This window comes from Delphinapterus leucas, chromosome 7 (assembly GCF_059928025.1).
Source record: "Delphinapterus leucas isolate spDelLeu-1000000601 "Yukka" chromosome 7, BTC_Dleu_Yukka2, whole genome shotgun sequence".
NCBI lineage: Eukaryota > Metazoa > Chordata > Mammalia > Artiodactyla > Monodontidae > Delphinapterus > Delphinapterus leucas.
Window position 1 is genome coordinate 14847172 of NC_143135.1, and position 24243 is coordinate 14871414.

Here is a 24243-nt window from a genome sequence, read left to right on the forward strand (position 1 = left end):
CAGGCCCGGGAGCCAAGAAAACCTCCCAGGGAAGCTCTTATGAGAGAGAACGCTAACGCTACCGCCAGGGAAAGAGGCACTTCAGCTCCACAGCTGGCAGCAAGCGAAGCTCAGTAGGAAACTATGCCTGGCATACAGCAAGCACAAAATGAATACTTGCGAAAGAGTCAGTTTAATCCAATGGAGCTCATTTAGCAAATGGGATTCCTCCTGAGCCACTGGAAGTCCTGCATGAGATCATGTGAACCATTCACCCTTTTCAACAGTTCCTGAGTGCCTGCTGCATGCACCCATGGGTGATAGTACGGAGGCTCTAAAGGTATTCATTTGCTGAATGAATCCCATGTCCCCGGGACTGTCTGGGGCTCGAGGACAGGTTGGGAAGTATGTAGAGGGCAGGGATCACATCACAAAGGGGCTCTGGATTCAACTGGAGTCTCTCGGGTTTATTGCTGCAGAAACTTTGAAAACTTTTATGCATGTGAGTGACAGGATCAGTTCTGCATTTCAGAAGCATCCTTTTTTTTTTTTTAAATAAATTTATTTATTTATTTTTGGCTGTGTTGGGTCTTCATTTCTGTGCGAGGTGCGGCGAGCGGGGGCCACTCCTCATCGTGGTACACGGGCCTCTCACTATGGCGGCCTCTCTTGTTGTGGAGTACAGGCTCCAGATGCACAGGCTCAGTCGTCGTGGCTCACGGGCCCAGTTGCTCCGCGGCATGCGGGATCCCCCCAGACCAGGGCTCGAACCCGTGTCCCCTGCACCGGCAGGCAGACCCCCAACCACTGTGCCACCAGGGAAACCCCAGAAACATCCTTTTTGATGCCCTGTAGGGAAAGGATTAGAGGGAGACTATTGTTTTGACCAAAGAAACAATGTTCTAGGGCTGCTGAACCCAGACCTTAAGGGAACTGGCAGCTTCTGCTTCCTTCCTCTTAGAACCTGGCTGCCATGCTGTGAGAAGCTCCAGCCACGTGGAGGAGAACCCAAGTGCTCAATACACAGCCCAGTTGTGCTCTGGGCAGCAGCCAGCACCTACTGCTTGCCATAAGGTACGCCATCTTGGATGTCCCAGAAGATATCAAGTTGAGTAGGAAAACCGCCCAGCTGAGCCCAGTCAACATGAGAAGTCACAAAAGAATCGTTCTTGGGTTTATTTACCACGTCATGGGTTTATTCTGCAGAAGTAGATAAACGCTGGGAGGTACCAGATGGTGGTCATGTCTTGGGCTCAGCAGAAAAGGTTTGGTTGGAATGATCATAGATTTGGGAGTCATCAGCTTCCCGGGAAGTTGAGAGCCCTGTTTCAAATGAAATCACCTCCACTCCTCCTCACGCATGTCCAGCATGCTTAGAGCACAGCCGACTCACAGCAAATGCTTGCTGAGTTAAATGAAACCCTGCATAATGAAAAACACTGGAAATCCCTGTTTTGTGATTTAAGACAGTCCTCCTCATGCCTGGAATTCTACTTTCCCCTCACTTTAAGCACACTTATTTCCCCCCTCTCTGAACCAACGTGCGCACTCCGAGCTGCCGCATGCGGTACTCTTATGATTCTAAGAGAAGTCCTTTCCTTGAGGGTGGCATGTGGACTTGGAATCTGCACACCTGAGTCTGGGTTCAGGATGACTGGATTTTTCTATCTGCCCCACATCCCCTCTGAGCCTCCGGCTTCCTCACCTGTAAATGGAGATGAGAATATCTGCAAATCTGATTAGGTAACAATGGTCGAGTACCGGGTCACGGCTAAAGGAAGCGCAGACGCGAAAAGAATCATTGCAATCATCTCCACCAGGACGCGGTACAGCGCCTCTCCCTGGTGGTAAACACAGGGCAAGTTCGGGAGATAGGAAATCTCCAGCTTTGTGTGTTTGAAAAAGCTCCTGTTGATTTTCCAGCCTCCTCGGCCAGAGAGGGTGAACAAAGGGTTAGCAGTCTGGTAAAACGACCCCCTACCCGGACGGAGTCTCAGGCCTGGGTTTGAGCCCCGGTTTCCCTGCTAACCTAACGCACAGTGTGACCTTGGCCAGCTCCTGCCCTTCTGGGACCCAAGCGTCCTTCTACGTAAAGCGTGAAGGATGGCCCTCACGTTCCTTCCACCTGAACGGCCCCGACTCCGGTTAGGGTCGGGGGTCCGGTCACATGCTGGAGGGGAGGGATGCTGGTTGACGCGGAGCTGAGTGCGGGCGCACCCCCTCGCTCCGGGTCCAGCCTCCTGCTCTGACGTCCTCGAGCCGCCCTCCCTCCCCGCCCCTCCGGCGGCTGGAGAGCGGCTGGCGCGCCCGGATCCCAGGCCCGGGAGGTGCGCGGCGGCGGGACCGAGCCCCGCGCGGGGAGCGGGCACCATGGTGCTGTCGGTGCCCGTGATCGCTCTGGGTGCCACGCTGGGCACGGCCACCAGCATCCTCGCGCTGTGCGGGGTCACCTGCCTGTGCCGGCACATGCACCCCAAGAAGGGGGTGCTGCAGCGGGACCTGGACCCCGATCCGGAGAAGGCGAAGCCTGGCGTGCTCCGGTCCCAGCAGGTGAGAGGGGGCGGCGCCTTGGTCTCCCCGGGCCGGGTGGGGTCTCCCCGGCAGCGGCGGGGGAGTGGGTGGCAGGGAATGGTCGGCGTTCTTCTTTGCGCGATAGAGCATGGCGGGGTGTGGGGACGGCGGACGTGCTCGGGGACCCTGGGTGTGGGGGGGGGCGGCGGTCCTGAAGGCCTGGGAGTGGAGGAGGGGTCGGGGAGGATAATGAAGGGTATGGGGGGCTCGGGGGGACAGGAGAGGAACCGGGACAGCGAGCGCTAAAGGGGCGGGCATGGGAGGGAATGGGGAAGCGGGCTTGGATGGGAATGGGGCTGGGAGGGGAGCTGGGGGCTGGGAGGGGAGCTGGGGGCTGGGAGGCGAGCGTGGGGATCTGGAAGGAGTGATAAGACCGGGAAGCTGTGAGGGGGCCCGGGGAGCGGGCGGTGAGGGTTAGGGGAGACTGAGAAGGGAATGTGCAGAATGAGAAGCTCGAATTGGGGGGAAGAAGAAGGGGGTCTGTGAGAGAGAGGACAGGGAGCCAGTTGCGGGCTGGCACAGGGAGAGCATTGACAGAGTCGAGAAGGGGGGAATCCACCACAATCCAGAGAGGAGGCGGCCGCTGTCGCTGCAGTGGGAGCTGGGGAGGGGCAGCTGTGCTGGGTGTGCCTGGGGTCTGGAGAGGCAAATGAATATGGAGGGGCCTGGAGGACCCTCACCCTGTCCTGGCAGCTCTCAGCTCCAGCCAGGCTGAGCGAGTAGCTGAGACGTCCCCGAAGGTGTGTCTGGAGATGCCCCTGGAGAGAGGAGGGCTTTTATCCCATGCATCAGCTTGTCCCCAGAGCCTCTCTGGGCAGGAAATAGGTGGTGTCCCCATTGTATAGAGCAGCAGAAGGGGTCTGGGAAAGGTTTGGAAGGACAGCGCTACATGGGCTGCGATCTCCAGGACACATTCCCAAGGTGGTGAGTGCAGAATGTCCTCTGGAGACCCGGGAGGAAGTATGGCTGGAAGGACTGGAGGAAGGCAGGCCCTAGGGCAGGGGGTGACTTAATGACTTCCCAAGGCCCTCTAGATTCCTTCCAGAGCTTAGAGTTCCAGGGGAGGCACTATAAAGCTGTGATTCCACCTTCCTTTTGCCAATTAATTATTCAAAAGCTCAGACCCAGTTGCTCGGGGCCTGTGTCAGTCATTGAGTGTAGAAAGAAATGGCTGCTGTCCTTGACACACTCACAATCCGAGAAAAGTGACATTGACACCGGCAAGAACAGGAGACAACTGGGCAGTGGGATGTGGGACCCAGAACCACCTGAAATGGGAGTAGTGGGCTACCCACTCCAGGTGGGCACAGGGCGGAGGAGGGGGTGTTGGATGAGCCCTTCTCCAGACGTTGGGTCCTCAACCTCGTCTCCCATCGGGCACGCTTCAGGGACAGCCGTTCGTCTGCCTTTCACAGTGGTGGCTCTTCAGGCACTGTCTCCTCCCCTTCCCAGAGAGAACCGCTGCGGACAGTGTTGGCGTAAGTGACCTCCGGGGTCCCTTCCAACTCTTTGTCTTACTGAGGACCAGCAGCCCACGCAATGGCCAATGATCTGTTAAAGACAAACCAGATCATGAGTCTCCCTGGCTTAAAATCCTCCACAAGTTCTCACTGAGCTTGGAACGAACACAGCAAACTGGAGCCTGGCACGTACTCTGGGCACGTACACTTAATGCATTTAGCAACTCAATGAAGGACATATATGATGAGCCCGACTTAAAGCTGAAAAAGCTAAAGAGAGGGCGATTGACTTGCCCAAGGCCACACAGCTCGAGAAGTTTCAGAGCCGGATTCTAGTCAAGCTGGTCTGGTTCTGGAGTCTGTGCTGTTAGCCACTGCACTTCTTCACCTACTTGATGTGGCAGGTGTTTACCTCCCCAGCCAAGCTCAGGCCAGGTGCCCGCTTCATGGGCCGTCTCAGCTTCCCTGGATTTTTGGATCCTTCTTGAAGACATCAACCCTTCCCATTTTCCTCTGGCTTTTCACCCAGATGGCTCCTTCTCATCCTTTTGGTCTCTTTCTGTTAGGATTTTACCTCCTCAGGGAGGATTTTGTCTACGGCCACATGTAACAAAGCCCTCCCGCCCCCATTACGTTCTCCATACCATTCCTTCCCAATTCTTTTGTAGCACTTGGGACAGTTGGATGTGATTTTTCGTATCTGTTCACTTGTACAATATTTATTCCCAGCACCTACTCAGTGTCTGGAACCTAGTAGGTGCCCAATAAGCAATTGTTGACAAATAAAGGCATCCCAGTGCCCAGCCGTTGAGTTATTTCTTAAAATGTGGATGCATTTTGCAACCCCCGTGCAACCCAGGGCTAGCTCGTAGGGACACAATAAACATTTGTTGATATGTGAGACCCATCCATTCACATCCCTCACTTGGTTCCCTCAGTGACAAGGATTTGGGCCCCTGGGGCTGAACGTGTAGGTGTGAATGTGTTGAAATTGAGATCTCACAATGTCGTTTTGGCTACCATTGTGCTCAGACTGATTCAGCTGCTGACCCAGATAAAGCACACAGAGAAAAGACACTATGTTGACATTTCAAAAAAAGTAAAGGAGGTGGGTATTAGGGGTGGCAGATGGCAGCAGGGCGATGGGCGTGGTACGTGTTGCCAGAGAGGAGGAGAGTCAGGTAGGAAGGCTCTCTGAAGATGTTCCTTAAACAGAGAGGGCATGGGGGCTGGGGAAGAGGGTTCTAGATTCCTGTAGCCACTGGGATTTCTCTGGGATATAGAGTGACCGCCCGTGTCTCTATAAGTCGCTGATTGTGGTTGCTGGAAAAATTCCTTGGATTTGTTGGCCATGCCTGGGGATCCAATTTCTGGTCATGAATTGTAGTGATTTTGAAAAGAACTTTGAAGCTTTCCCTGAGGGTTCTTAACCTGAGGTCCACAGACCCCAACAAGGAGCCTGTAGCTAAACTGTAAGGGGTTCTTGGTCTTGGAAAGGAAAAAATTGTATCTTTCTTTTCATTAACTTCTACATGAAACTTAGCATTTTCTGGAAGTAGGAGTATAAACAACACACCACAGGAATATTAGCCGTATGTGTGACTAGGTCCTCAGGGGAAACCACAGGCAGTTTCAGAGCACATCACAGCTGTTACAGATGCTTTACGATACCGTTTATGCTCATCTCTAATTCTAAATTATGTACTTATTAAATCCCCCGCTAGATCCTATTATTTAATGAAAGAATAAAGAGGCACACAGATAACCATTTCCCCGATTGATTTTATTAGATGTACTGTCGTAGTCCTATGTCTTTTATTGGCTGCTTTTCAGACATTCTTCTCCAGACAGCTGAAGGGATCCATCCAGCATCTCCACCATGTGGGAGGTGGCAGAGGGTGCAAACCCTCAGTCGCCGCTGTTCATGCCTCCGGCTAGCTTCAATTCATGATTTTTCTTGGCTTTTCTGAAATATACACTGTGAACCCTTTATCCTGCCTTCTTACACAATCCCTCAGCCTCACCTGCGTGCAGCCTTTCCAGGGAGGAGAGGGATTCAGTTTCACTACACTGTCCTTGTGATCTGGCAGCATCACCTGGGACCTCCCTCCCTGTGGTCAGCCCATCTTTCAAAGCTCGGTTATTATGCGGTGATTACTGGATGCTTGAGCCAGGAGACATAGCAGAGAGGCAGACACGCTGTGTGTGTGTGTGTGTGTGTGTGTGTGTGTGATCATCTTCGCTTCACCGCTGCTGTCGCATGTCTTAGCAAGAGGCAGCCAGACCCATTGGTTCCTTCCCCCAGAATTTCCTTTTCATGCTCGTCTGCACAGGCTGTCACTCACAGCATTTCTGGGTCCTTGCAGAGGAAGCCCTCCTTTCGACGAACCTAAATAACTACAGAGCAAGTAAGGGGAACTGCCCTTCCCCACGGCTCAGTGCCCCGACACTTTAGCACGAGTTGCAGTCCTGTTCTCAGAAAGCTTTCGTTTCAGGTCTGATTTTTCTTCCCATCTGGCGCTTACCTTGCTTACATGAATCTTCTCAAATGAGTCTCAGAGTTCCCAGAGTAACCCTGCTGCTGTCCCCTTGAAGTTATGTGGTCAAAAGCTCCTAGCTCCCAATGCTACTTACTACCAAACTATAAAATCCTACCCTCCTTCCAGCAGAGTTGAGAAGGGAAGTGGCTTTTTGATGGAACACCATGTTAGTTCATTCAGGCTGTTATAAGAAAATACCACAGAGTGGGTAGCTTATAAACAAAAATTTATTTCTCATAGAGCTAGAAGCTGGGAAGTCCAAGATCAAAGTTCTGGCCAATCCAGTGTCTGATGAAGACCTGCTTCCTAGACTTTTGGATGTAACCTCACCTGATGGAAGGGGCAAGGGAGCTCTCTCCTTCCACTTTTATAAGGGCACTAATCGTATTTATGAAGGCTCCACCCTCATGGCCTACTCACTCCCAAAAGCCCCACCTAATCCATGACAAAGGAGGCAAGGATATACAATGGAGAAAAGACAGTCTCTTCAATAAGTGGTGCTGGGAAAACTGGACAGCTACATGTAAAAGAATGAAATTAGAACACTCCCTAGCACCATACACGAAAATAAACTCAAAATGGATTAAAACCCCACCTCCTAACATTTTCACAATATTGATTCTTCCAATCCAGGAACATGGTACATCTCTCCATCTGTTTGTGTCATCTTTGATTTAAGGGGGCACAAACATTCAGACTACAGCAAACACTAATAGATTCAAAGTTTTTAAGAAATAATTTAAACATATGCTGTATTTTTATCAAACAACATATGTATAGTGGAGTCTTCCCCCACACCCCCAAGATCAAGGAGTGTATTTCATTTTCCTTGTATCCCTGACTATAGCCAGTGTGATAACGGGCACATGATAGCCCTTCAATGTATATTTTGAGTTAAATCATCATATCGTGACATAACACTGAATAAGAGAGTGAAGATGCAAAAGAATGCACGTGGTTAAGCCTCCATTTCCACAAGATTTGAATTCAAGCCCATTTATGTCTGGGGTTTCCGCTGGGGGCAGGTAATGACTGGGGCAGAGTCGGGGAGCTTCCCAGCTTTTGTTTATAAGCTCTGCCTCTTGATGTGGCACTGGTTACACAGCTGTGTCCACTTTATGAAAGAAAATTTATCCAGCTCTACATTTATGATTTGTGTACTTTTCTGTATGTAGTTATAACTCAGTAAAGTTTTTATTATTTGTCAAGTTGTGATGTAATGTTTGTGAACGCTGATTTAGTATCAAGCTAGTATTTTTTTTTTAACATCTTTATTGGGGTATAATTGCTTTACAATGTTGTGTTAGCTTCTGCTCTATAACAAAGTGAATCAGCTATATGTATACATACATCCCCATATCCCCTCCCTCTTGAGCCTCCCTCCCACCCTCCCTATCCCACCCCTCTAGGTGGTCACAAAGCACCAAGCTGATCTCCCTGTGCTATGTGGCTGCTTCCCACTAGCTATCTATTTTACATTTGGTAGTGTATATATGTCCATGCCACTCTCTCACTTTGTCCCAGCTTACCCTTCCACCGCCCCGTCAAGCCAGTATTTTTAATACCAGGATGATTTGGGGACTATAATCAAGAGACGTGGCCCTCCTTTTTGTGGTCCATTATGCATCACCTCCCTGGCCCTGTCTGCCTTCTTCTGATACTCCTGTGGCCACCTCCTCCTTCGGACTAGGGACTGGAGAACATCAACGTGGCCTGATTAACTCTCCCACCTGTTTTCCTCTTCCTTAGAGCACTGGAGCAACATCTTCTCAGGTCACTTGTCTGAATGCAGACTTGTCAGAGTGAGGATGGATCAGAGCCCCGATCTGCATTTCATCAGCTAATAAGCTCATTCACTAAAGGTTAATGAACACATGCTAGGCACTGGGATGCAGCAATAAAAAGACAGGTGCATGCTGTTCCTTGCAAGTGGGGAGGTAGACAGTAAAGCCAGCCATTGCCGTGAAGTGTGTTACAGTGCTACCATGACAGGCAAGGTATGGGGACCCATGGGCCCAAAGTAGAACTTTCTCCAGTTCTCGTCGGCTACTCTGACAAGGTCTCCCCTCTACATCAGTGATCGCAGGAGGCCAACATGAATTGCTACCCTCACTCCTGGAACTGATTTGACTCTGGACTGCCGGAAGGTCTGACCTCCTTGGATTCTCAGTCCTTCTAAATAATTGATTTCTCAGCTGATCTCCTGGCTGGTAAACTTTCCTGTTCATATAAACAAACAAACAAACAAACAAAAAATAGACCCGTTTCCACAGAATAATAAAGAATAGTGATAGCATAGCTAACATTTATTGAGTTCTTTATGTGTGCCAGACACTGTTCTAAGCTCTTTAACCATATTAATTTTATCCTCACAATAGCCCTATGAAATATGCACAATTATTACTTACGTTTTACACATGGGAAAAGTAAAACACAGAGCGCTTAAGTAACTTACTCAGTGGCAGAGCTAGGAATCAAATTTAGGAATTCTGGTTCCAGAGCCCACACGTCTGACCACTAGGCTGAAGATTAGCAGAAAAAACTAGTCAAAATTTTACTTGAGCCACTGTGTTTCCCCAGATATGAAATAAAAGTGTCTACAATATATGAATCTTTGCAGGTCAAAGATTTGCAGAAACCTTTCCCAAAGCTTTGGATGTCTTTGCTGCCTCTTGTTTCCACCATGCTTCCAGCACTGGGTGCAGCCCTGGGCCCTCCAGAGAAATTTACACAGTAAACATGTTTGGGCTGGTCGCTTAGCAACAGGGAAGACAGTATGAATTTTGCATCAAGAAATTAGCATAGATTACTTCAAGGAGATGAGTGCACACCCATTGGAAACCCTTGGCCCTTTGAAACATACATAATGTGGACTTTTGGTCTGTGTCCATCAATCTCTTCCTGGTGGCAGGTCCCAGACCCATCACATCTTTTTCCCTCTCTAGTTTCTCCTCTTGTTCAGCATGTAGATAATTCATGTTCATGGCTCTTCTCTTCATGTGATTGACGGTTCACTAGCACCTTTTGTTAATTCCAGCAGAAAGCACTGCTGCACCTTTTTTTTTTTTTTTTTTTTGCGGTACGCGGGCCTCTCACCATTGTGGCCTCTCCCGTCGTGGAGCACAGGTTCCGGACGCGCAGGCTCAGCGGCCATGGCTCACGGGCCCAGCCGCTCCGCAGCATGTGGGATCTTCCTGGACCGGGGCACGAACCTGTGTCCCCTGCATCGGCAAGCGGACTCTCAACCACTGCGCCACCAGGGAAGCCCCACTGCTGCATCTTTTGACATTTTTAGATTTTCAGATACTAGCCCGGATTATCTGGGGTACAAGAAGAGGAGTAGAGAGCCCATCAGAACACAATGGAAGAAACACCTGGACGAGAAATCAGAGGGGCTTAAGTTGAAGGCAGAAGGAAGGGGAGAGACTGGCAGGATGGAGAAGCAGCAGACCCAGAAGACAAAGAAGAAGAGACAAGTTAAAGAGTGACTGACTGTCCCAGAGTCAGAGGCCAGAGGGAGGAACCAGAATATGTGTGGATGATCCCTGCCCTGTCCACGCTGTTGACCTACAATTTCCCCAAAACCAGTAACAGCTCATCTCCGACTTGTTCCTTGATATTACTGCATTCACTACGTCTGGAGCTTATTTCTGCTGACAAACATTGGGAAACCCCACTTTAAGGATGGAGGAGAAGAGCTTCACAGAAACATGTTTTAAGAACTAAGAGATTCTCGGACTTCCCTGGTGGCACAGTAGTTAAGAATCCGCCTGCCAATGCAGGGGACACGGGTTCAAGCCCTGGTCCGGGAAGATCCCACATGGCACGGAACAACTAAGCCTGTGTGCCACAACTACAGAGGCTGCTCTCTAGAGGCCGCGAGCCACAACTACTGAGCCAGCAAACCACAACTACTAAGGCCTGCGTGCCTAGAGCCCGTGCTCCGCAACAAGAGAAGCCACAGCTATGACACACGGCAACGAAGAGTAGCCCCCGCTCGCTGCAACTAGAGAAAGCCCGCGCGCAGCAACAAAGACCCAACACAGCCTAAAATAAAATAAAATAATTTTTTTAAAAAAGCTTTAATTAAAAAAAAGAGAACTGAGGGATTCTGAATGTATGTGTCTGAATCAACACACACGTGCATACAAAGGACCCCCTATAGCCAATTTGTTAAGAAATCATGAGTTAGGAGATTTCTAAAGGAAAACAGATGAAAAAGCTAGATCTATTCCTTCCTCCCATCTCTCTCAATTATGTTTATTGAGCGCAGACCTGTGCCAGGTACTGTGCTGGGGCTGGGGATGCAGGAACCGCCCCCTCCTCAATGACACAGTGACCTTTTGCAGCCTTCATGAAACTCACATTGTAATGGGGGAAACCAGAGTTAGCAGAAGAAGAGCACAGATCAATGAAAATGTGTGATGGTAGCAAGTGACCTAAAGAGAAAGTTCTGGTGCTATGAGAGGGTATGGTGGAAGTGATCCAGGCGAACAGGTCAGGGAAGGCTTTCCTGGAGGGAGTGATGGCCAAGCTGAGAGCTGGTGTAGGAGGGGAAGTTAACCAGGGCAATGGGGAGGGGTGTGAGGGGTTTCAGATAGGAAGGAGGCCGTGCAAAGGTCCTGGGACAGGAGGCAGCCTAGCACTTAGGAGGGCCCAGGGAAAAATCAGTGTGCCTGGAGGGCAGAGAGAAAGGATGCCCAGTGTATGATGAGGCTGGGAGGTGGACAGGAGCCTGGGCATGCAGGGTATTGCAGACCATGGACAGGTTCCTCCATTCCTTTATTCATTTATGTATCAAACATTTATTAAGGCCTACGTGGGGGACACTGGCCTGCGTACTGGCAGTGCGAAGGCTACAGTTACTTTCAAAGCTTTTTAAAGTTAAGGTGAAATTCACACAAAGTTAACCATTTTAAAGTATACGAATCAGTAGCATCTAGTACATTCACAATGTTGTACAATCACTACCTCCATCTAGTTCTAAGACATTTTTATTCCCCCTGAAGAAAACTCCATCCCCATTAAGCAGACACTGTTCCTCTCTCTCTCTGCCTTCAGTCTCTGGAAACCACCAGTCTGTGTTCTGTCTTTATGGATTTGCCTCTTCTGGACGTTTCATGTATTTGGAACTTTAAAATCGGTGACTTTTCAAGCCTGGCTTCTTTCACTTAGCGTAGTGTTTTCAAGATTCACCCATGTTGTAGCGTGTGTGAGGAGTTTATTTCTCGTTATGGCTGAATAATAACCCATTATATGTACATGCCTCACTTTGTTTATCCGTTCATTTGTTGATGAACATTTGGGCTGATTCTACCTTTTTGGTTATTGGAATAGGTCTGCTATGTACATTCCTGTACAAGTCTTTGTTTGCGTACCTGTTTTCAATGCTTTCAAGTATATACTTAGGAGTGGAATTGCTGGGTCCTGTGATAATTCTACGTTTAACGTTTTGAGGAACCTCCAGTTGCTTTCCGCAGCAACCGCACCTTTTACAGTCCCACCAGCAAGGCGTGAGAGTTCCAGTTTCTTCACATCTTTGCCAACACTTATTATTTTGCCATTTTTTGTTGTTATTTTTTGTTCTTTATTATAGCCATCCTAGTGGGTGTGAAGTACTTTCTAGGCTTTTAATTTTTTAAAAAAATCCAAACTCTGATTTTTAAAATCTTCATCAGTATCTTGCACGTTTTCAATGAGCATTTCTGCTCTGTATTGAATGCCAATTACAGAGAATCCACATGGGCACACCCGTAAAATCATGTCATGGCTCCTGAGTCTCACAAGAGGAGTGGAGTGTGCAGCGGTGCTGCCTCCCCTGCTCTCCCAGCAAATTTGCACCTGCTACTCCATCCTTTAAATATGGTGCATGCTATCACTGTCACCTTCCTCATTCTTTACCCCAAGCTTTAGTCCCTCATGGGTCCCGATCTGCTTCACCTAGGTTTCTGGGGGCCCTACAAACCCAGGTCCAATTGGAGTGCTATTTACTACCTTTCAACATCATTTCCTCACGTTGGCATCATCAGGGCAGCGTGATGCCAGGAGGAGGAGCCTTGGTCCCCTACCATATCCATTCACTCCACACACACAAACTTTCCCACCAAGGAGTTCCCTAAGTGCTAATTAAACAAAGGGTGTGTTAATTGATTCATACTATAGAACATTCCTGGGAGAGTTTTACATGGTGTTTAAGAGCATTGCAGCGATACACAGTGATAGTTGGGGAAGCTGACTGAGGTTTTGGGTGGACTTGGAATGCATTGTAATTTTCCCCATTTAAAATAGTGGAACACAAGTGGCTGCTCTCTGAAATTCACAAGCCAGCATGTTTCCATGAGCAGATTAGAGCCAAATAATGAGGGGTGGTTGCATGTTTGAATGTGTGCATATGCATGTGTAAATGTGAATATGCACATATGCATATATGAATGAGAGAAAGGGGAGGCGCAGCCCATGGAAAACCTGTGAAACTGAGTCAGTCCATCTGGCAGAGACCCTAGGGTACCTTGACATATTTCATTGACTCCCTCCACCCTCCACTCATTAAATCCAAGACATACTTTTCCTTCGTAGAAAAACTGAGCAGGCTTTGCAGAGAGCAAGAGAAGTGAGGAGAAATGTTGAATGACTGCATGAGTCATTGGACGGATGGATAGATGAATGGGGAGGAGATTCATGGGGCCGCCGCCTCTGCTTGCAGCCAGAATAAAAATCACAAGCACAGAAATGCAGGGGAAGGTGCTGAGCTCGTGGAAGAATCTCTGTGCTCACCTTCAGTGACACCGCATGGGATCAAGACAAGCCTGGAGGGCGTGGTGGCTTCACTTTGTATTGGTTTCCCTCCCTTCAAGCCTCTGTTCCTGCAGCTGACATTGGAGACAGTTTAAAAAATCTCCCACTGCAAAGACCAATGAGATAATACCCTGGGGGGAACACGTTTTATTTGGAAAATCATTATAAACCACGTAGTTTTGGACTTGCTGTTAAGAGTGGCCTGATGAGAGGGACGTAAGTTACTGAGGCAGGAGAGTGAAGACTTTGCTTTTCAAACAGAATTAAGAATGATGTTTTGGTGAGTTCCCTGGTGGTCTAGTGGTTAGGATTCAGCAATGTCACCACCATGCGTGGGTTCAATCCCTGGTCGGGGAACTGAGATCCCATGCAGTGCGGCCAAAAAAAGAAAAAAGAATGATGTTTTGGAGAGGAATGCATTTGAAGATGAAGAGAGGGTTGGGGAAGAGCAGTTTGGTTGGGCAACTAGAAGACTTGCTGGAAACAGCTGCAGAATGAAGCTTAGAATAACTTCAGAGAGCTCTAAGCTCATTCCGTGTTTCAGCTCCCGCCTCCCCTCCACCTCTTCTCACAGTGCACTCCCCAAGCATCTTAGAATGTGTGTGTGTTTTTTTTTTAACATCTTTATTGGGGTACAATTGCTTTACAATGGTGTGTTAGTTTCTGCTCTATAACAAAGTGAATCAGTTATACATATACATATGTTCCCATATGTCCTCTCTCTTGCGTCTCCCTCCCTCCCACTCCCCCAATCCCACCCCCCCCAGGCTGTCACAAAGCACCGAGCTAATATCCCTGTGCCATGCGGCTGTTAGAATGTGTTTTTATTTCCAGCACGGTCTGTTCACAAAGAAAGGGCAAGGATACCAGAGAGACGTACATACAGTGAAGGCAGTGATGGTACCTCAAGAGACGAAACTCCATGGGAAAATGTCAACGTGGTCTCAGGGCATTTTGACACATTCCCTGCAAATGCATCATCTAATGAGCCCGTCTCTTACCTTGCAAGTGGGACGGATCCTTCAAGTAGCAACAGGACTGTCGCCCTTCGTGTGACAGCCTCATTACAAAACTTGCAGAGACAAAGGACGGAAAGGAATGAGCAGGAGCATAGGTATCTCTTTGGTAACCACTACATGGTAGACTTGTGTTTCTTTTTGGATACCCACCAGTATTAGTTTTAGGTAAGAACAATCTAGTTTTTTGAGACGACTCAAAATAGGGAATTACCTCTTAGAATGAAAATGTTCATTTCAGGATCAAGCCACTGAGATATAACAGGAAGCAAATTAGACTTAGACCCCAAACCTGAATGTGAATTCAACCTCCAGCATTCTCCAGCTAAATGGCCTTGACCATTCCAAATCCCACTTTCCTCATCGACAAAACAGAGGTGATAACAGTAAGATTCTCTACGGTAATATTAAAGACTAATTGAGATAACGCTTTTGAAAGCACCCAACACTGTCAGCACCAGTCACTACTCAGAGTATATTTTAGGTATCTCTGAATCCTTTTCTTATTTATCCTTTACCGAAGCAATGACTTGTCTGTATGTTCATTACATAGGAAAGAGAGAGTTCATAAAAAGTATTCCAGATGTGAAAAACGAAAGCCCTCTATTAGGATGGGAAGGGTGGGCATGAACATTACAATTCTAGGATATTCATTCATTCAAAAAATATTTCTTGATGACCTATTATGTGCAAGACCCTGAGTTAGCAATAGGGACACCATAGTGACTGGGCAGACAACATCCCTGACCTCCTGCAGCTCATGTTCTACAGGTAGAGATCTTCATTACACCATTGTACAAATGAATATAAATCTAACTGTATTAGGTGTGGTAAGGGAAGCAAGAGTTCTCTCAAGAAGTGATAACTCATTAGTGCTCCAATCTTAACATATTGGGAGACTCCCTTCAGTAAAAACATTTTGAGCTTGTACCCCTTATACATGTATACTTAATTCTTTGTGAAGCATATGTAGGCTTCATATTATGTATACATATTGCTCTACTAATATATTGTGTCCATAATAAAACATGCACAAACATGGACCTTTTAAAACAATAATGCAAAAATAAATTATAAAGTGAGATTCTGTAATTTTCTTCCACACACCAGATGGACTGTATCACACACCCCTGTGGCATGCAGTCAGTGACATTTACTAGGTTAAGGTATTGGGGATGAGCACTTGAAGTCTTCTAGGCATAGGGCATGTGCAAAGGCCCTGTGGAAAGAAGAAATATCACTTAGGAGGGACTGAAAGAAGGTCAAAGTGGGTAGAGCACAGAGGGCACAGGAGGGAGCGACTGCAAGCAAGCGAGGTGGGTCAGGCCAGAGAGCACCACACAGGACCTTCTGGGACACCATTAGTATTTGGATATTTATCCCAAGAGCAATGGAAGCTACTGAAAGGTCTTAAGTGAGATGTGACGTGGTCAGATTTAGGCCGTGAAAACATCCTTTTGGGTGGGGAAAGAGTAGAAATGGGGATACCAAGGAAACCCTGGAAAGAGACCATGATGGCTTGAGCCACTATGATGGCGGCAGTAGTTTGGAGAGGTGTTTGGGTGTGGGCTTCAGGAAGAGAGAGGAGTTAGGGACGACACTAAGTGTTTCACTTAGGATGGTGGTTGCAATCAATGAAACAAGGATGAGGCCATGGATTTTAAGTCATGAGTTCACATTTGTGCAGGGCAAGTGTGAGGATCCTTCGAGCTATCTCCATGAGGATGTCAATTGTGCTGGTGGTTCCACAGGTCTGGAGCTCACAGTCTGGCTGTGATATATATTGGGGAATAGCAACCACAGCCATGAGTATGGCTGAGACCGCCTGGGAAGAGTGCAGAATGAGAGGGAAGAAGGCCTAAGAACAAGTACCGAGGATGCCAACATTTCATGAGATGAGGGGTGGCCAGAGAGGAAGGAGAAAAACCTGGAGAATGTGATATCAAAATAATAACAATAACAAGAGAAAAACTTTTGAAGAGGAAGGGAATCACTGAGAACTCAAGTAAGGTAAGACTGAAAAAACCCATAGGAATGAGACAGTGAAGGTTACCAGTGACCTTGGAGACCAACAGTGACCTTCAGTGGGCTGACGGGGCCTCTGGGAAAGTGTTGTAGAGTGGCTGGAAAGTGAGGAATGAGAACAGCATTGAGTATAGGCAGTTCTTTTGAGATGCATGACTGTAAAGGGGTGGAGAGGGCTAGGGCTGGGGCTGAGCAGGGGAAAAGAGGTCAAAGGAATATTGAGCACAATTGAAAGCTGATGGGAAAGAGCCAGTTGAAAGAGAGGGTGAACATTCAAGAGAGAGGGAGAGAGAGATTAAAAAAAAAGAAACAGCTAGTGTAAGGCCCCCACATGGGCGGATGGGGCGCAAGGCTCTGATGGAAGGACTGGTCCTGGAGGGAGGGAGAGTGGGAGACACCTCCTGCAGTGTCACAGGACAGGGACGGGCACAGCATCTGTCTGGAGAAGAAGGGCAGGTCGCTGCGTCTGTTAACAGGACGCTAAGGGGCTTCTGTTCTCTTGGTTTCCTTTTTCTCTATGAAGGAAGTCAGAGGGGAGAGAGAAATTCCAGAATGTGGGCTTGAGGGAGGAGTTAGGGAAACAGCAGGATTTCCGGAGAGGACTGAGTTTAAGGTTGGAGATCATGAATTTATCGTGGAACCATCCACCCTGTCTAGGTGACTCTCTCGCAGCACAGGGCTATTTGATGCAACATCATGGTTTAGCGGGGCTCATCCACCACTGGAGTTTCACCACGTGACATCAGGGAAAGGATGGGGAGGCAAGGGAGGGTATTGTTGACATCATGGTCCATTTTCTCATTTGATCCAGCATCTAGTATGGTGCTTTGCACCTCTCGAAGTTTTTAATACGTGCTTGCCAAACAGACACACCTGTGGGTTGGAAGCTTCAGGGCTTGAAGCTTGAAATGAGCTGAGGAAAAATATTTGACCTTTATAGTAAATTGGAGCCAAATATTCTGATATTATGGACCTTCCATGATCTAATCGTATTTTGTGACAACATTGTGTAGACTGCTCGAATGTTGGCCCTTGTCACGCAGAAGGGAAATCCAATAGATTTGGATCCCATTTAAGAGAAGGAACAGCTACATCTAGGGATGATACTCAACAGCTTTGAGTCAGCCAAAGTGACAGCTGGGAAGAGAATATTAGAAGAAGCCCCCTAGTGGCTGTCCCTTCCTTGAAATCTCCTTGCTGCCGTCCCTTGAAATCTTCATGAAAGTCCCATGGTAAAGAATTAAAAAAAAAAAAAAGTATATACATAACTGAATCATGTTGCTTTACAGCAGAAACTAACACAACATTGTAAATTAACTCTATTTCAATTAAAACAAAAAAGAAGAAAGTCACATGGAAGAACCAATCTGTTGCCCAAACATTGCTGTGACTGTAGACATCCAATGACACTCAGAGATTGTTTTTTTGGAAAAAGAAAGAGACCCGAGAGGTAATAATGGAGGTACTTTTCCTTGATGCAGCTCTCTTGGATTCTTCCTTCTCCCTACACGGTCGCTCCACCCCTAAGCATTGTCAACTCTACTACCTGGGAGAAGTCTTCAGCATTGGAGGCCCTTCACAGCCTGGCCTCACCATTCCTTTGCAAATCCATCCCTCAGCCCCAACTTTTCTCTTCAGCTGGTTTGCCAGACCCACCACACCCTGAGCATGCTCCCCTCTGTACCCAGGCTGCTGCCTTTCTCTCCATTTGAGATACCTCTGCCTCTCCTCTCCATAGTTATCCTTGAATGTTGGGCTGAAGCTGCTTCTCCAGGAAGCCTTCTCTGATCTCACTGACTTTGAGGAACTCCTCTTTAGGTCTTCTGTAGCACAGAGTCCAGACCTTTGGCCTTTTAATTCTACCTTCTTTACTTATTTCCCTTTTGTAAAGTATGCATCAGGAGGAGCAAATAGCTTTCATCTTGCATATCAATTCTTATTAATTGGTAGTGGCTTCCTGGATCCCTGAGCTGAACAAGCTGTGTCTGATCACAGCAGGAAAGAACACTTTGATCGATTAGTCATGTCTGCCATGGGCAGAGGGTAGAAGAGTTGTAGCATCAGAGCCTCATATTTCCATTTCTGGACTATCTCACCTCCACCATCGGATGGTAAACTTCCCAAGGGCAGAGAATTATTCCGTGGGACGTAGGGTGGTTGACTACATAGTTAGCAGGCAACAAGTGTGTGCTGATTTCTGTTTGGGCAGAAATCTGAAGGTTGGTTAATTGGAGGGTTTGGGCTTAAAACCAAAATATAAGGAGAATCTAGTTAAACGATCACTGTCCTGTTTTGAAGGCTCGTTTTACAACTTGGCAGTTTTTTATACCACTGGTTAGAAATTGATGTGCTTTCCAAATGTCTACACATGAGTGGAAGGAAGTCTTCAATTAGTGGTTTTCTGCACGTTTTTTCTGAGCTGAATCACCTTTGATGGGTGCTATTCACATACTTGACGGGTTCTGCAGAATTCATCTCCTTTCTCTCCCACTCAGAAAAGCGTATTAGAGCACAAATGTGTGAAAGAGGTATTGTTATAAGAAAAACTCTGAATGTGCTCTAATCAATTTTTTAAATGAGTCAAAAACGATCAAATTTCAGTACTTCAGCCATCATATGTAGTACACTGGCATAATAACAAGGCTGGAAATTGTTGCTTTTGTCAATGGTTTCATCAATTATCCAAGCATCATAGAATCAAGAAATCCTGTAACTATTCCGAAACAAGATCCTGAATTCAGTGTCAAGAGGGTATATGACCATATTTTCCAACCTTTAATACCAAACTGCCTGTCTTACATTAAAAACATGGCTCCCATAAATCAGAAACTGAGAAAAAAATTCTAAAGTATCCAAATGGACACTGTTGCTTAAGACCACGAGACCAATACCAGGTAAGCATGTGTGTTCCCTTCTTATCCAAACTGATGATAATACAGGGCTGAGATCCCCCTCCTACACATGGACTCAGTTTAAAGAAAGACCTTCTGTTGTTGCTGTTTTTGGGTTTTTTGCGGTACGCGGACCTCTCACCGCTGCGGCCTCTCCCGTCGCAGAGCACAGGCTCCGGATGCGCAGGCTCAGCGGCCATGGCTCACGGGCCCAGCCGCTGCGCGGCATGTGGTATCTTCCTTCCCGGACCGGGGCACGAACCCGTGTCCCCTGCATCGGCAGGCGGACTCGCAACCACTGCGCCACCATGGAAGTCCATAAAGAAACACTTTTAAGGCTCTAGTGAACCAATACGGTGGAGGGGGCAGCGGAATTTTAAAAGTTAAAGGCTGGTTGAGGGACTTGGCTCAGAGATGAAACCCATTGTCAACAGCCGTGCTATGATAGCTGGAGATGGGAGGATAAGGATGGATAGATGGGGAGGGAAGGCTGGGTTTGAGCCCCAGTTTACTGACCAGGGGAGTTTTCTGTGCCCCTTTAAAATAACCTAGCTTTAAATGCAATGATCTGGACGTTTCCATTTTTACCAGTTTATGGCTGGTATCCAGAGACATAGTCCGCAGGGAACCGTGTTGTGGAATGTCATTTAGCAGCACTGGCTTCGTGGTGGACTCGTGGTCCAAGCCTAGAGCTCTCATACATTAGCTGTGGGATCCTGGACAAGTTTCAATGTCTCTGAGTCTCAACTTCCTCCTCTGTAGAGAAAGGAATTAAGTTATTTTTATTTATTAACACTAGGGTATAGAAAAGAGAAAACAGTGGGCACTTATCTCTAGGGTTGTGTGAGGGTCAAATGCAGTAAAGTCTGTTGCGCTTTGCAGAGCGTCGGGTGCAGAGGATGTGGTAGAGAGATGGTGGCCATATTGGCCTTTCAGGCTTTGTGATGTAACTGATGGAGTCAATGCAGCACCACCTACAAGATTCTCTGGGTGGGATCTTGCCATTGTGTGGTTTCCAGCCCTGTGGAATTATAGTTTTTAAAATCTGCGTTTGAATTCTATGTCTTCCAGAAGAATGGGGATAATGGCAACACTCATTGCCCCTCCTTTTCTTGTAGGGCTTTAAGCTTTGGTGGTACCTGCTGTTCTCTGAACACACTGCAGACTTTCATGCGGCTGCCTTGACCCAGAAAGCCCTTCCCCAACTTCTGCACCTGTCAAACTGCTTCCCGGGCTTCGGGGCGGAGCTGGGGGGCAGCAGCCAAAAGTCAGGGTCTCTGAATCGTTATGAAATTCTCCTCCCATTATACACCCCACCCCACCCTGTCCCTTTCCCGGGCAAAGTTTGATGTGCTTCTACGCACTCTGTCTTGTGTTTCGCTGGTCTCCATCATAGTGATTATTATTATACTAATCGCCCCACCACCCACCCTCCTTCACCAGCCATCCACGCATTGATTCCATCAATCATCATTGAACTGTTTGTGGGGAGCTGAGAGGACGTGACAGAAGGAGGTCGTGCCTGTGAGCAGCTCACTACACAAGAGGACGTTTCTCCATCTACCCTGCCAGGCATTCTAAGACCTCCCCCAAACCAGGGCATTCCCACGTGAGCCTCAGGGACCACCTGTGTCACAGTCACCCTAGGGAGCTTCTTAGACACAGAGATTCTTTTGGATCCACCTAAGACCTCTGAGTCAAGGCAGGGGAGGCACTTGGGAATCTGATTTTTACATTCTCCCAGGTGAAATTTCTATACATCAAAGTGTGGACCCAGCACTTGAACTCTGTTCCTCTGACTAAAGGGCATGCAGGGGCAGAGTGAGGGCTGGCAGGGCCAGGCAGTGGCCCAAGCAACAGTCTAAGGGGCACAAATCATGGGTGAACAGTAAAGGATGACTACAAATCTGAGGATGTGGGAAAGGGCTGGAAGCACGACAGAGCGGGTAAACAGAGGACTCTGGAGAGAGCCAGCCCGGGTTTGAACCTTGCCGCTACTACACACTAGCTGGCTGTGCATCCTGACCTGTAAAATGGGATTGATCATAGCAGCACTAACTGATAGGGTTATTATGAGGATTCAGTGAGCTCATATTGGAACAGTACAGGGCACAGGTGGGCAGAACCACAAGATGGAAGAGGCTGGGAGGACTCTGAGTTTGGAGAACAGCCAGCAGACCCTTTAAGACTAAGAGAAATCAGCTTTTATTGTGTTCAGCCACTGAAGTTGGGGGTTGTTTGTTACATAGCAGGTGGTCTTCCCTGACTAATACAAGGTCATGAACAAGTGTCCTGCTAGCCAAGAAGGTTCAATCAGTTGTAGGTATGTGCAAGGATGCTCCACAGAGGGAATGGGCAGAGAGGATCAAGGCTTTGGGTTGTTAAGAGCTTCTATAGCTGCACTTCAAATTCTCTTTAGAGGAGTTATCTATACAGTTGGAATGAAAATTTGGACAGATGGTTGTTCACACAGACTCTAGGAGTTAGTCCTTCCCTGGAAGCAAAATGACTGTTTTTCTCAGTTAACTTCTAGCTTGATTTATTGCATGTTGTCCAACATAGGAAGAAAGAGTCCTGCTTCTCCACTAGGGCACGCATGTGTGTGTGTGTGTGTGTGTGTGTGTGTGTTGGGGAGCAGAGGGAATGTGGTACTAGCCAGTGTCCTGTGAAACATCCCAAGTCACAAAATAAATAAGCAAAACTTTTCTGTCCTGATGGTAATTTAAAACATTTTACTACTAAAACAATCATATGGAGTCAAATACAAAAAGTCACATGAACTTTAAGATAGAACTGGAGATTTCAAGAAAGAATCCCAATTACTCCAGAAGACTTCCCATTCTCTGGAGTACGTGTTACCTTCGTCTGCCTCTGGTGCTGCTTTGGAAGGAAAGTTTGAGAAACACTGACCCAGAGACCAGTGGATCCTAACTACAGGTCCACAGACAGGTTCTGGGCTGGCCATGTGTAGGAATCACTTGGGACACTCACTCAACATTCAGACTCTTATGCCCACCCCAGAAAGCCTAATTCAGCAGGTGGGCAAGAGGCATGTGTGTGTGTGTGTGTGTGTGTGTGTGTGTGTGTATCTCTATCTAAATTTTATGGAGGTACTGTTATCATATAGTGAAATACACACATCCCAAGTCACTAGTTCGATCAATTTTGACAAATCTGTCCTCTAGGCTCTAACCCACACTTCTACCATGCCTCTTACCACTCAGTTCTCCCCAGTAGCAATCAGAACCACGCTTCTGATTTCTATCACCATTCATTAGTTTCACCTGTCCTAGAACTTCATCTCCATCAGTGTTTCTCAATCCTGGCGCTATTTACATTGGGGTGAGATGATTCTTTGTTGTGGGGGGTGGTCCTGTGCATTGTGGGATGATGGCTAGCAGCATTCTGGCCTCTACCCGATAGCAGCCTCCACCTCCAGCTGTGACAACCAAGAATGTCTCCAGACATCGCAAATGTCCCCTGAGTTGAGAAACTCTGATATAAATGGAATCACTCAGTATCGATGCTTATGTATTATGCCTTCTTTTGTTTACCATGCTTTTGCAATTTTCCCTGTTGTTGAGTATTTTCACAATTCCTTCCTTTACTGTTAAGGAGTATATACCATTGTAAGAATATGCCACAATGTACCTACCCGTTCTCCTGTTGATGGACACTTGGGCTGCTTTCTGTTTTTGGCTAGTATGACTAAAGTTACTATCAGTATTCATGTATAAGTCTTTCTGTCAACATATATTTTCATCTTCTTTGGAAAAATGCCTAGGAGTGGAATTGTTGGGTCATAGGGTAGATATATGTTTAACTTTTAAGAAACTACCAGTTGTTATTTACAATGGCTAAGACGTGGAAGCAACCTAAATCTCCATCATCGGATGAATGGATAAAGAAGATGTGGTGCATATATACAATGGAAAACTACTCAGCCATAAAAAAGAAACAAAATTGAGTTATATGTAGTGAGGTGGATGGACCTAGAGATTATCATGCTAACTGAAGTAAGTCAGAGAAAGACAAATACCATATGATATCACTTATAGGTGGAATCTAAAATATGACACAAATGAACTTTTTACAAAACAGAAACAGACTCACAGACATAGAAAACAAATTTATGGTTACCAAAGGGGAAAGGGAGTTGGGGGAGAGATAAATTAGGAGTTGGGAATTAGCAGATACAAGCTACTATATATAAAATAGATAAACAACACGTTTCTACTGTAGAGCACAGGGAACTATATTCAATATCCTATAATAAACCATAATGGGAAAAATATGAAAAAGAATATATATATTCTTTTGTGCTAAACAATATGAAAAAGAATATAGATACTGGCCCCAATGCATAAATCAAAAACTTTACATAGACTCCAGGGTCAAATAAGTATTTCCAACATTGGCCAAGGGCTTGCCATGCCAGCCTCTGTGCTAAGAGCTTACACCCAGTTGTCTTTTCTACTCCTCAATCCAACCTCAGGAGATAGGTACTATTATTAACACTCCCTTTTATAGATGAAGAAACCGGGGGCACAGAGAGGTTAATTAATCAGACCCAAGATCACACAGCGAGTAGCTGGCAGAGCCTGGACTCCAACCAAGCTGTCTTGTTTTAGAGAGTGAACTCTGACCACAAGGCTGTATTTCAAACTCTTGTACACATGTTAGTATGCATAATTACTAGTATCAGAGCCCAGAGTGACAGAGGCTGTCAGGTCCCTATCCTCTGACCCAGCTCCCCTCTAAGGGGGACTTTGCTGTGCTGAGCCTCAGACCCCAGCCACAATGGCCCACGTTTGGCCTCGTCTGAAAACTCTATATTCAACTCTCTCTTACTCTGCCATCTCTTGCTTTAAAGTTCAAGTATAAAGGGCAAAGCCATCCGTTTCCATTTCCAGTTGGGACTGTTTCCCCCACCCGTAACTTCTGGTTGCTGTGATGCTTTACCATG

General features: G+C 47.0%; 1 protein-coding gene across 1 annotated transcript in view; it reads left to right on the forward strand.

Annotated features, from left to right (window-relative positions):
• Positions 1 to 2349: 2349 nt before the first annotated feature.
• SYT13 (synaptotagmin 13) overlaps positions 2350 to 24243 on the forward strand; it is a 38846-nt gene continuing 16952 nt past the window's right edge. Inside the window, exon 1 of the mRNA XM_022592178.2 lies at positions 2350 to 2529. Coding sequence (XP_022447886.1) covers positions 2350 to 2529 — 180 coding nt within the window. The remainder of the gene's footprint in view (positions 2530 to 24243) is intronic.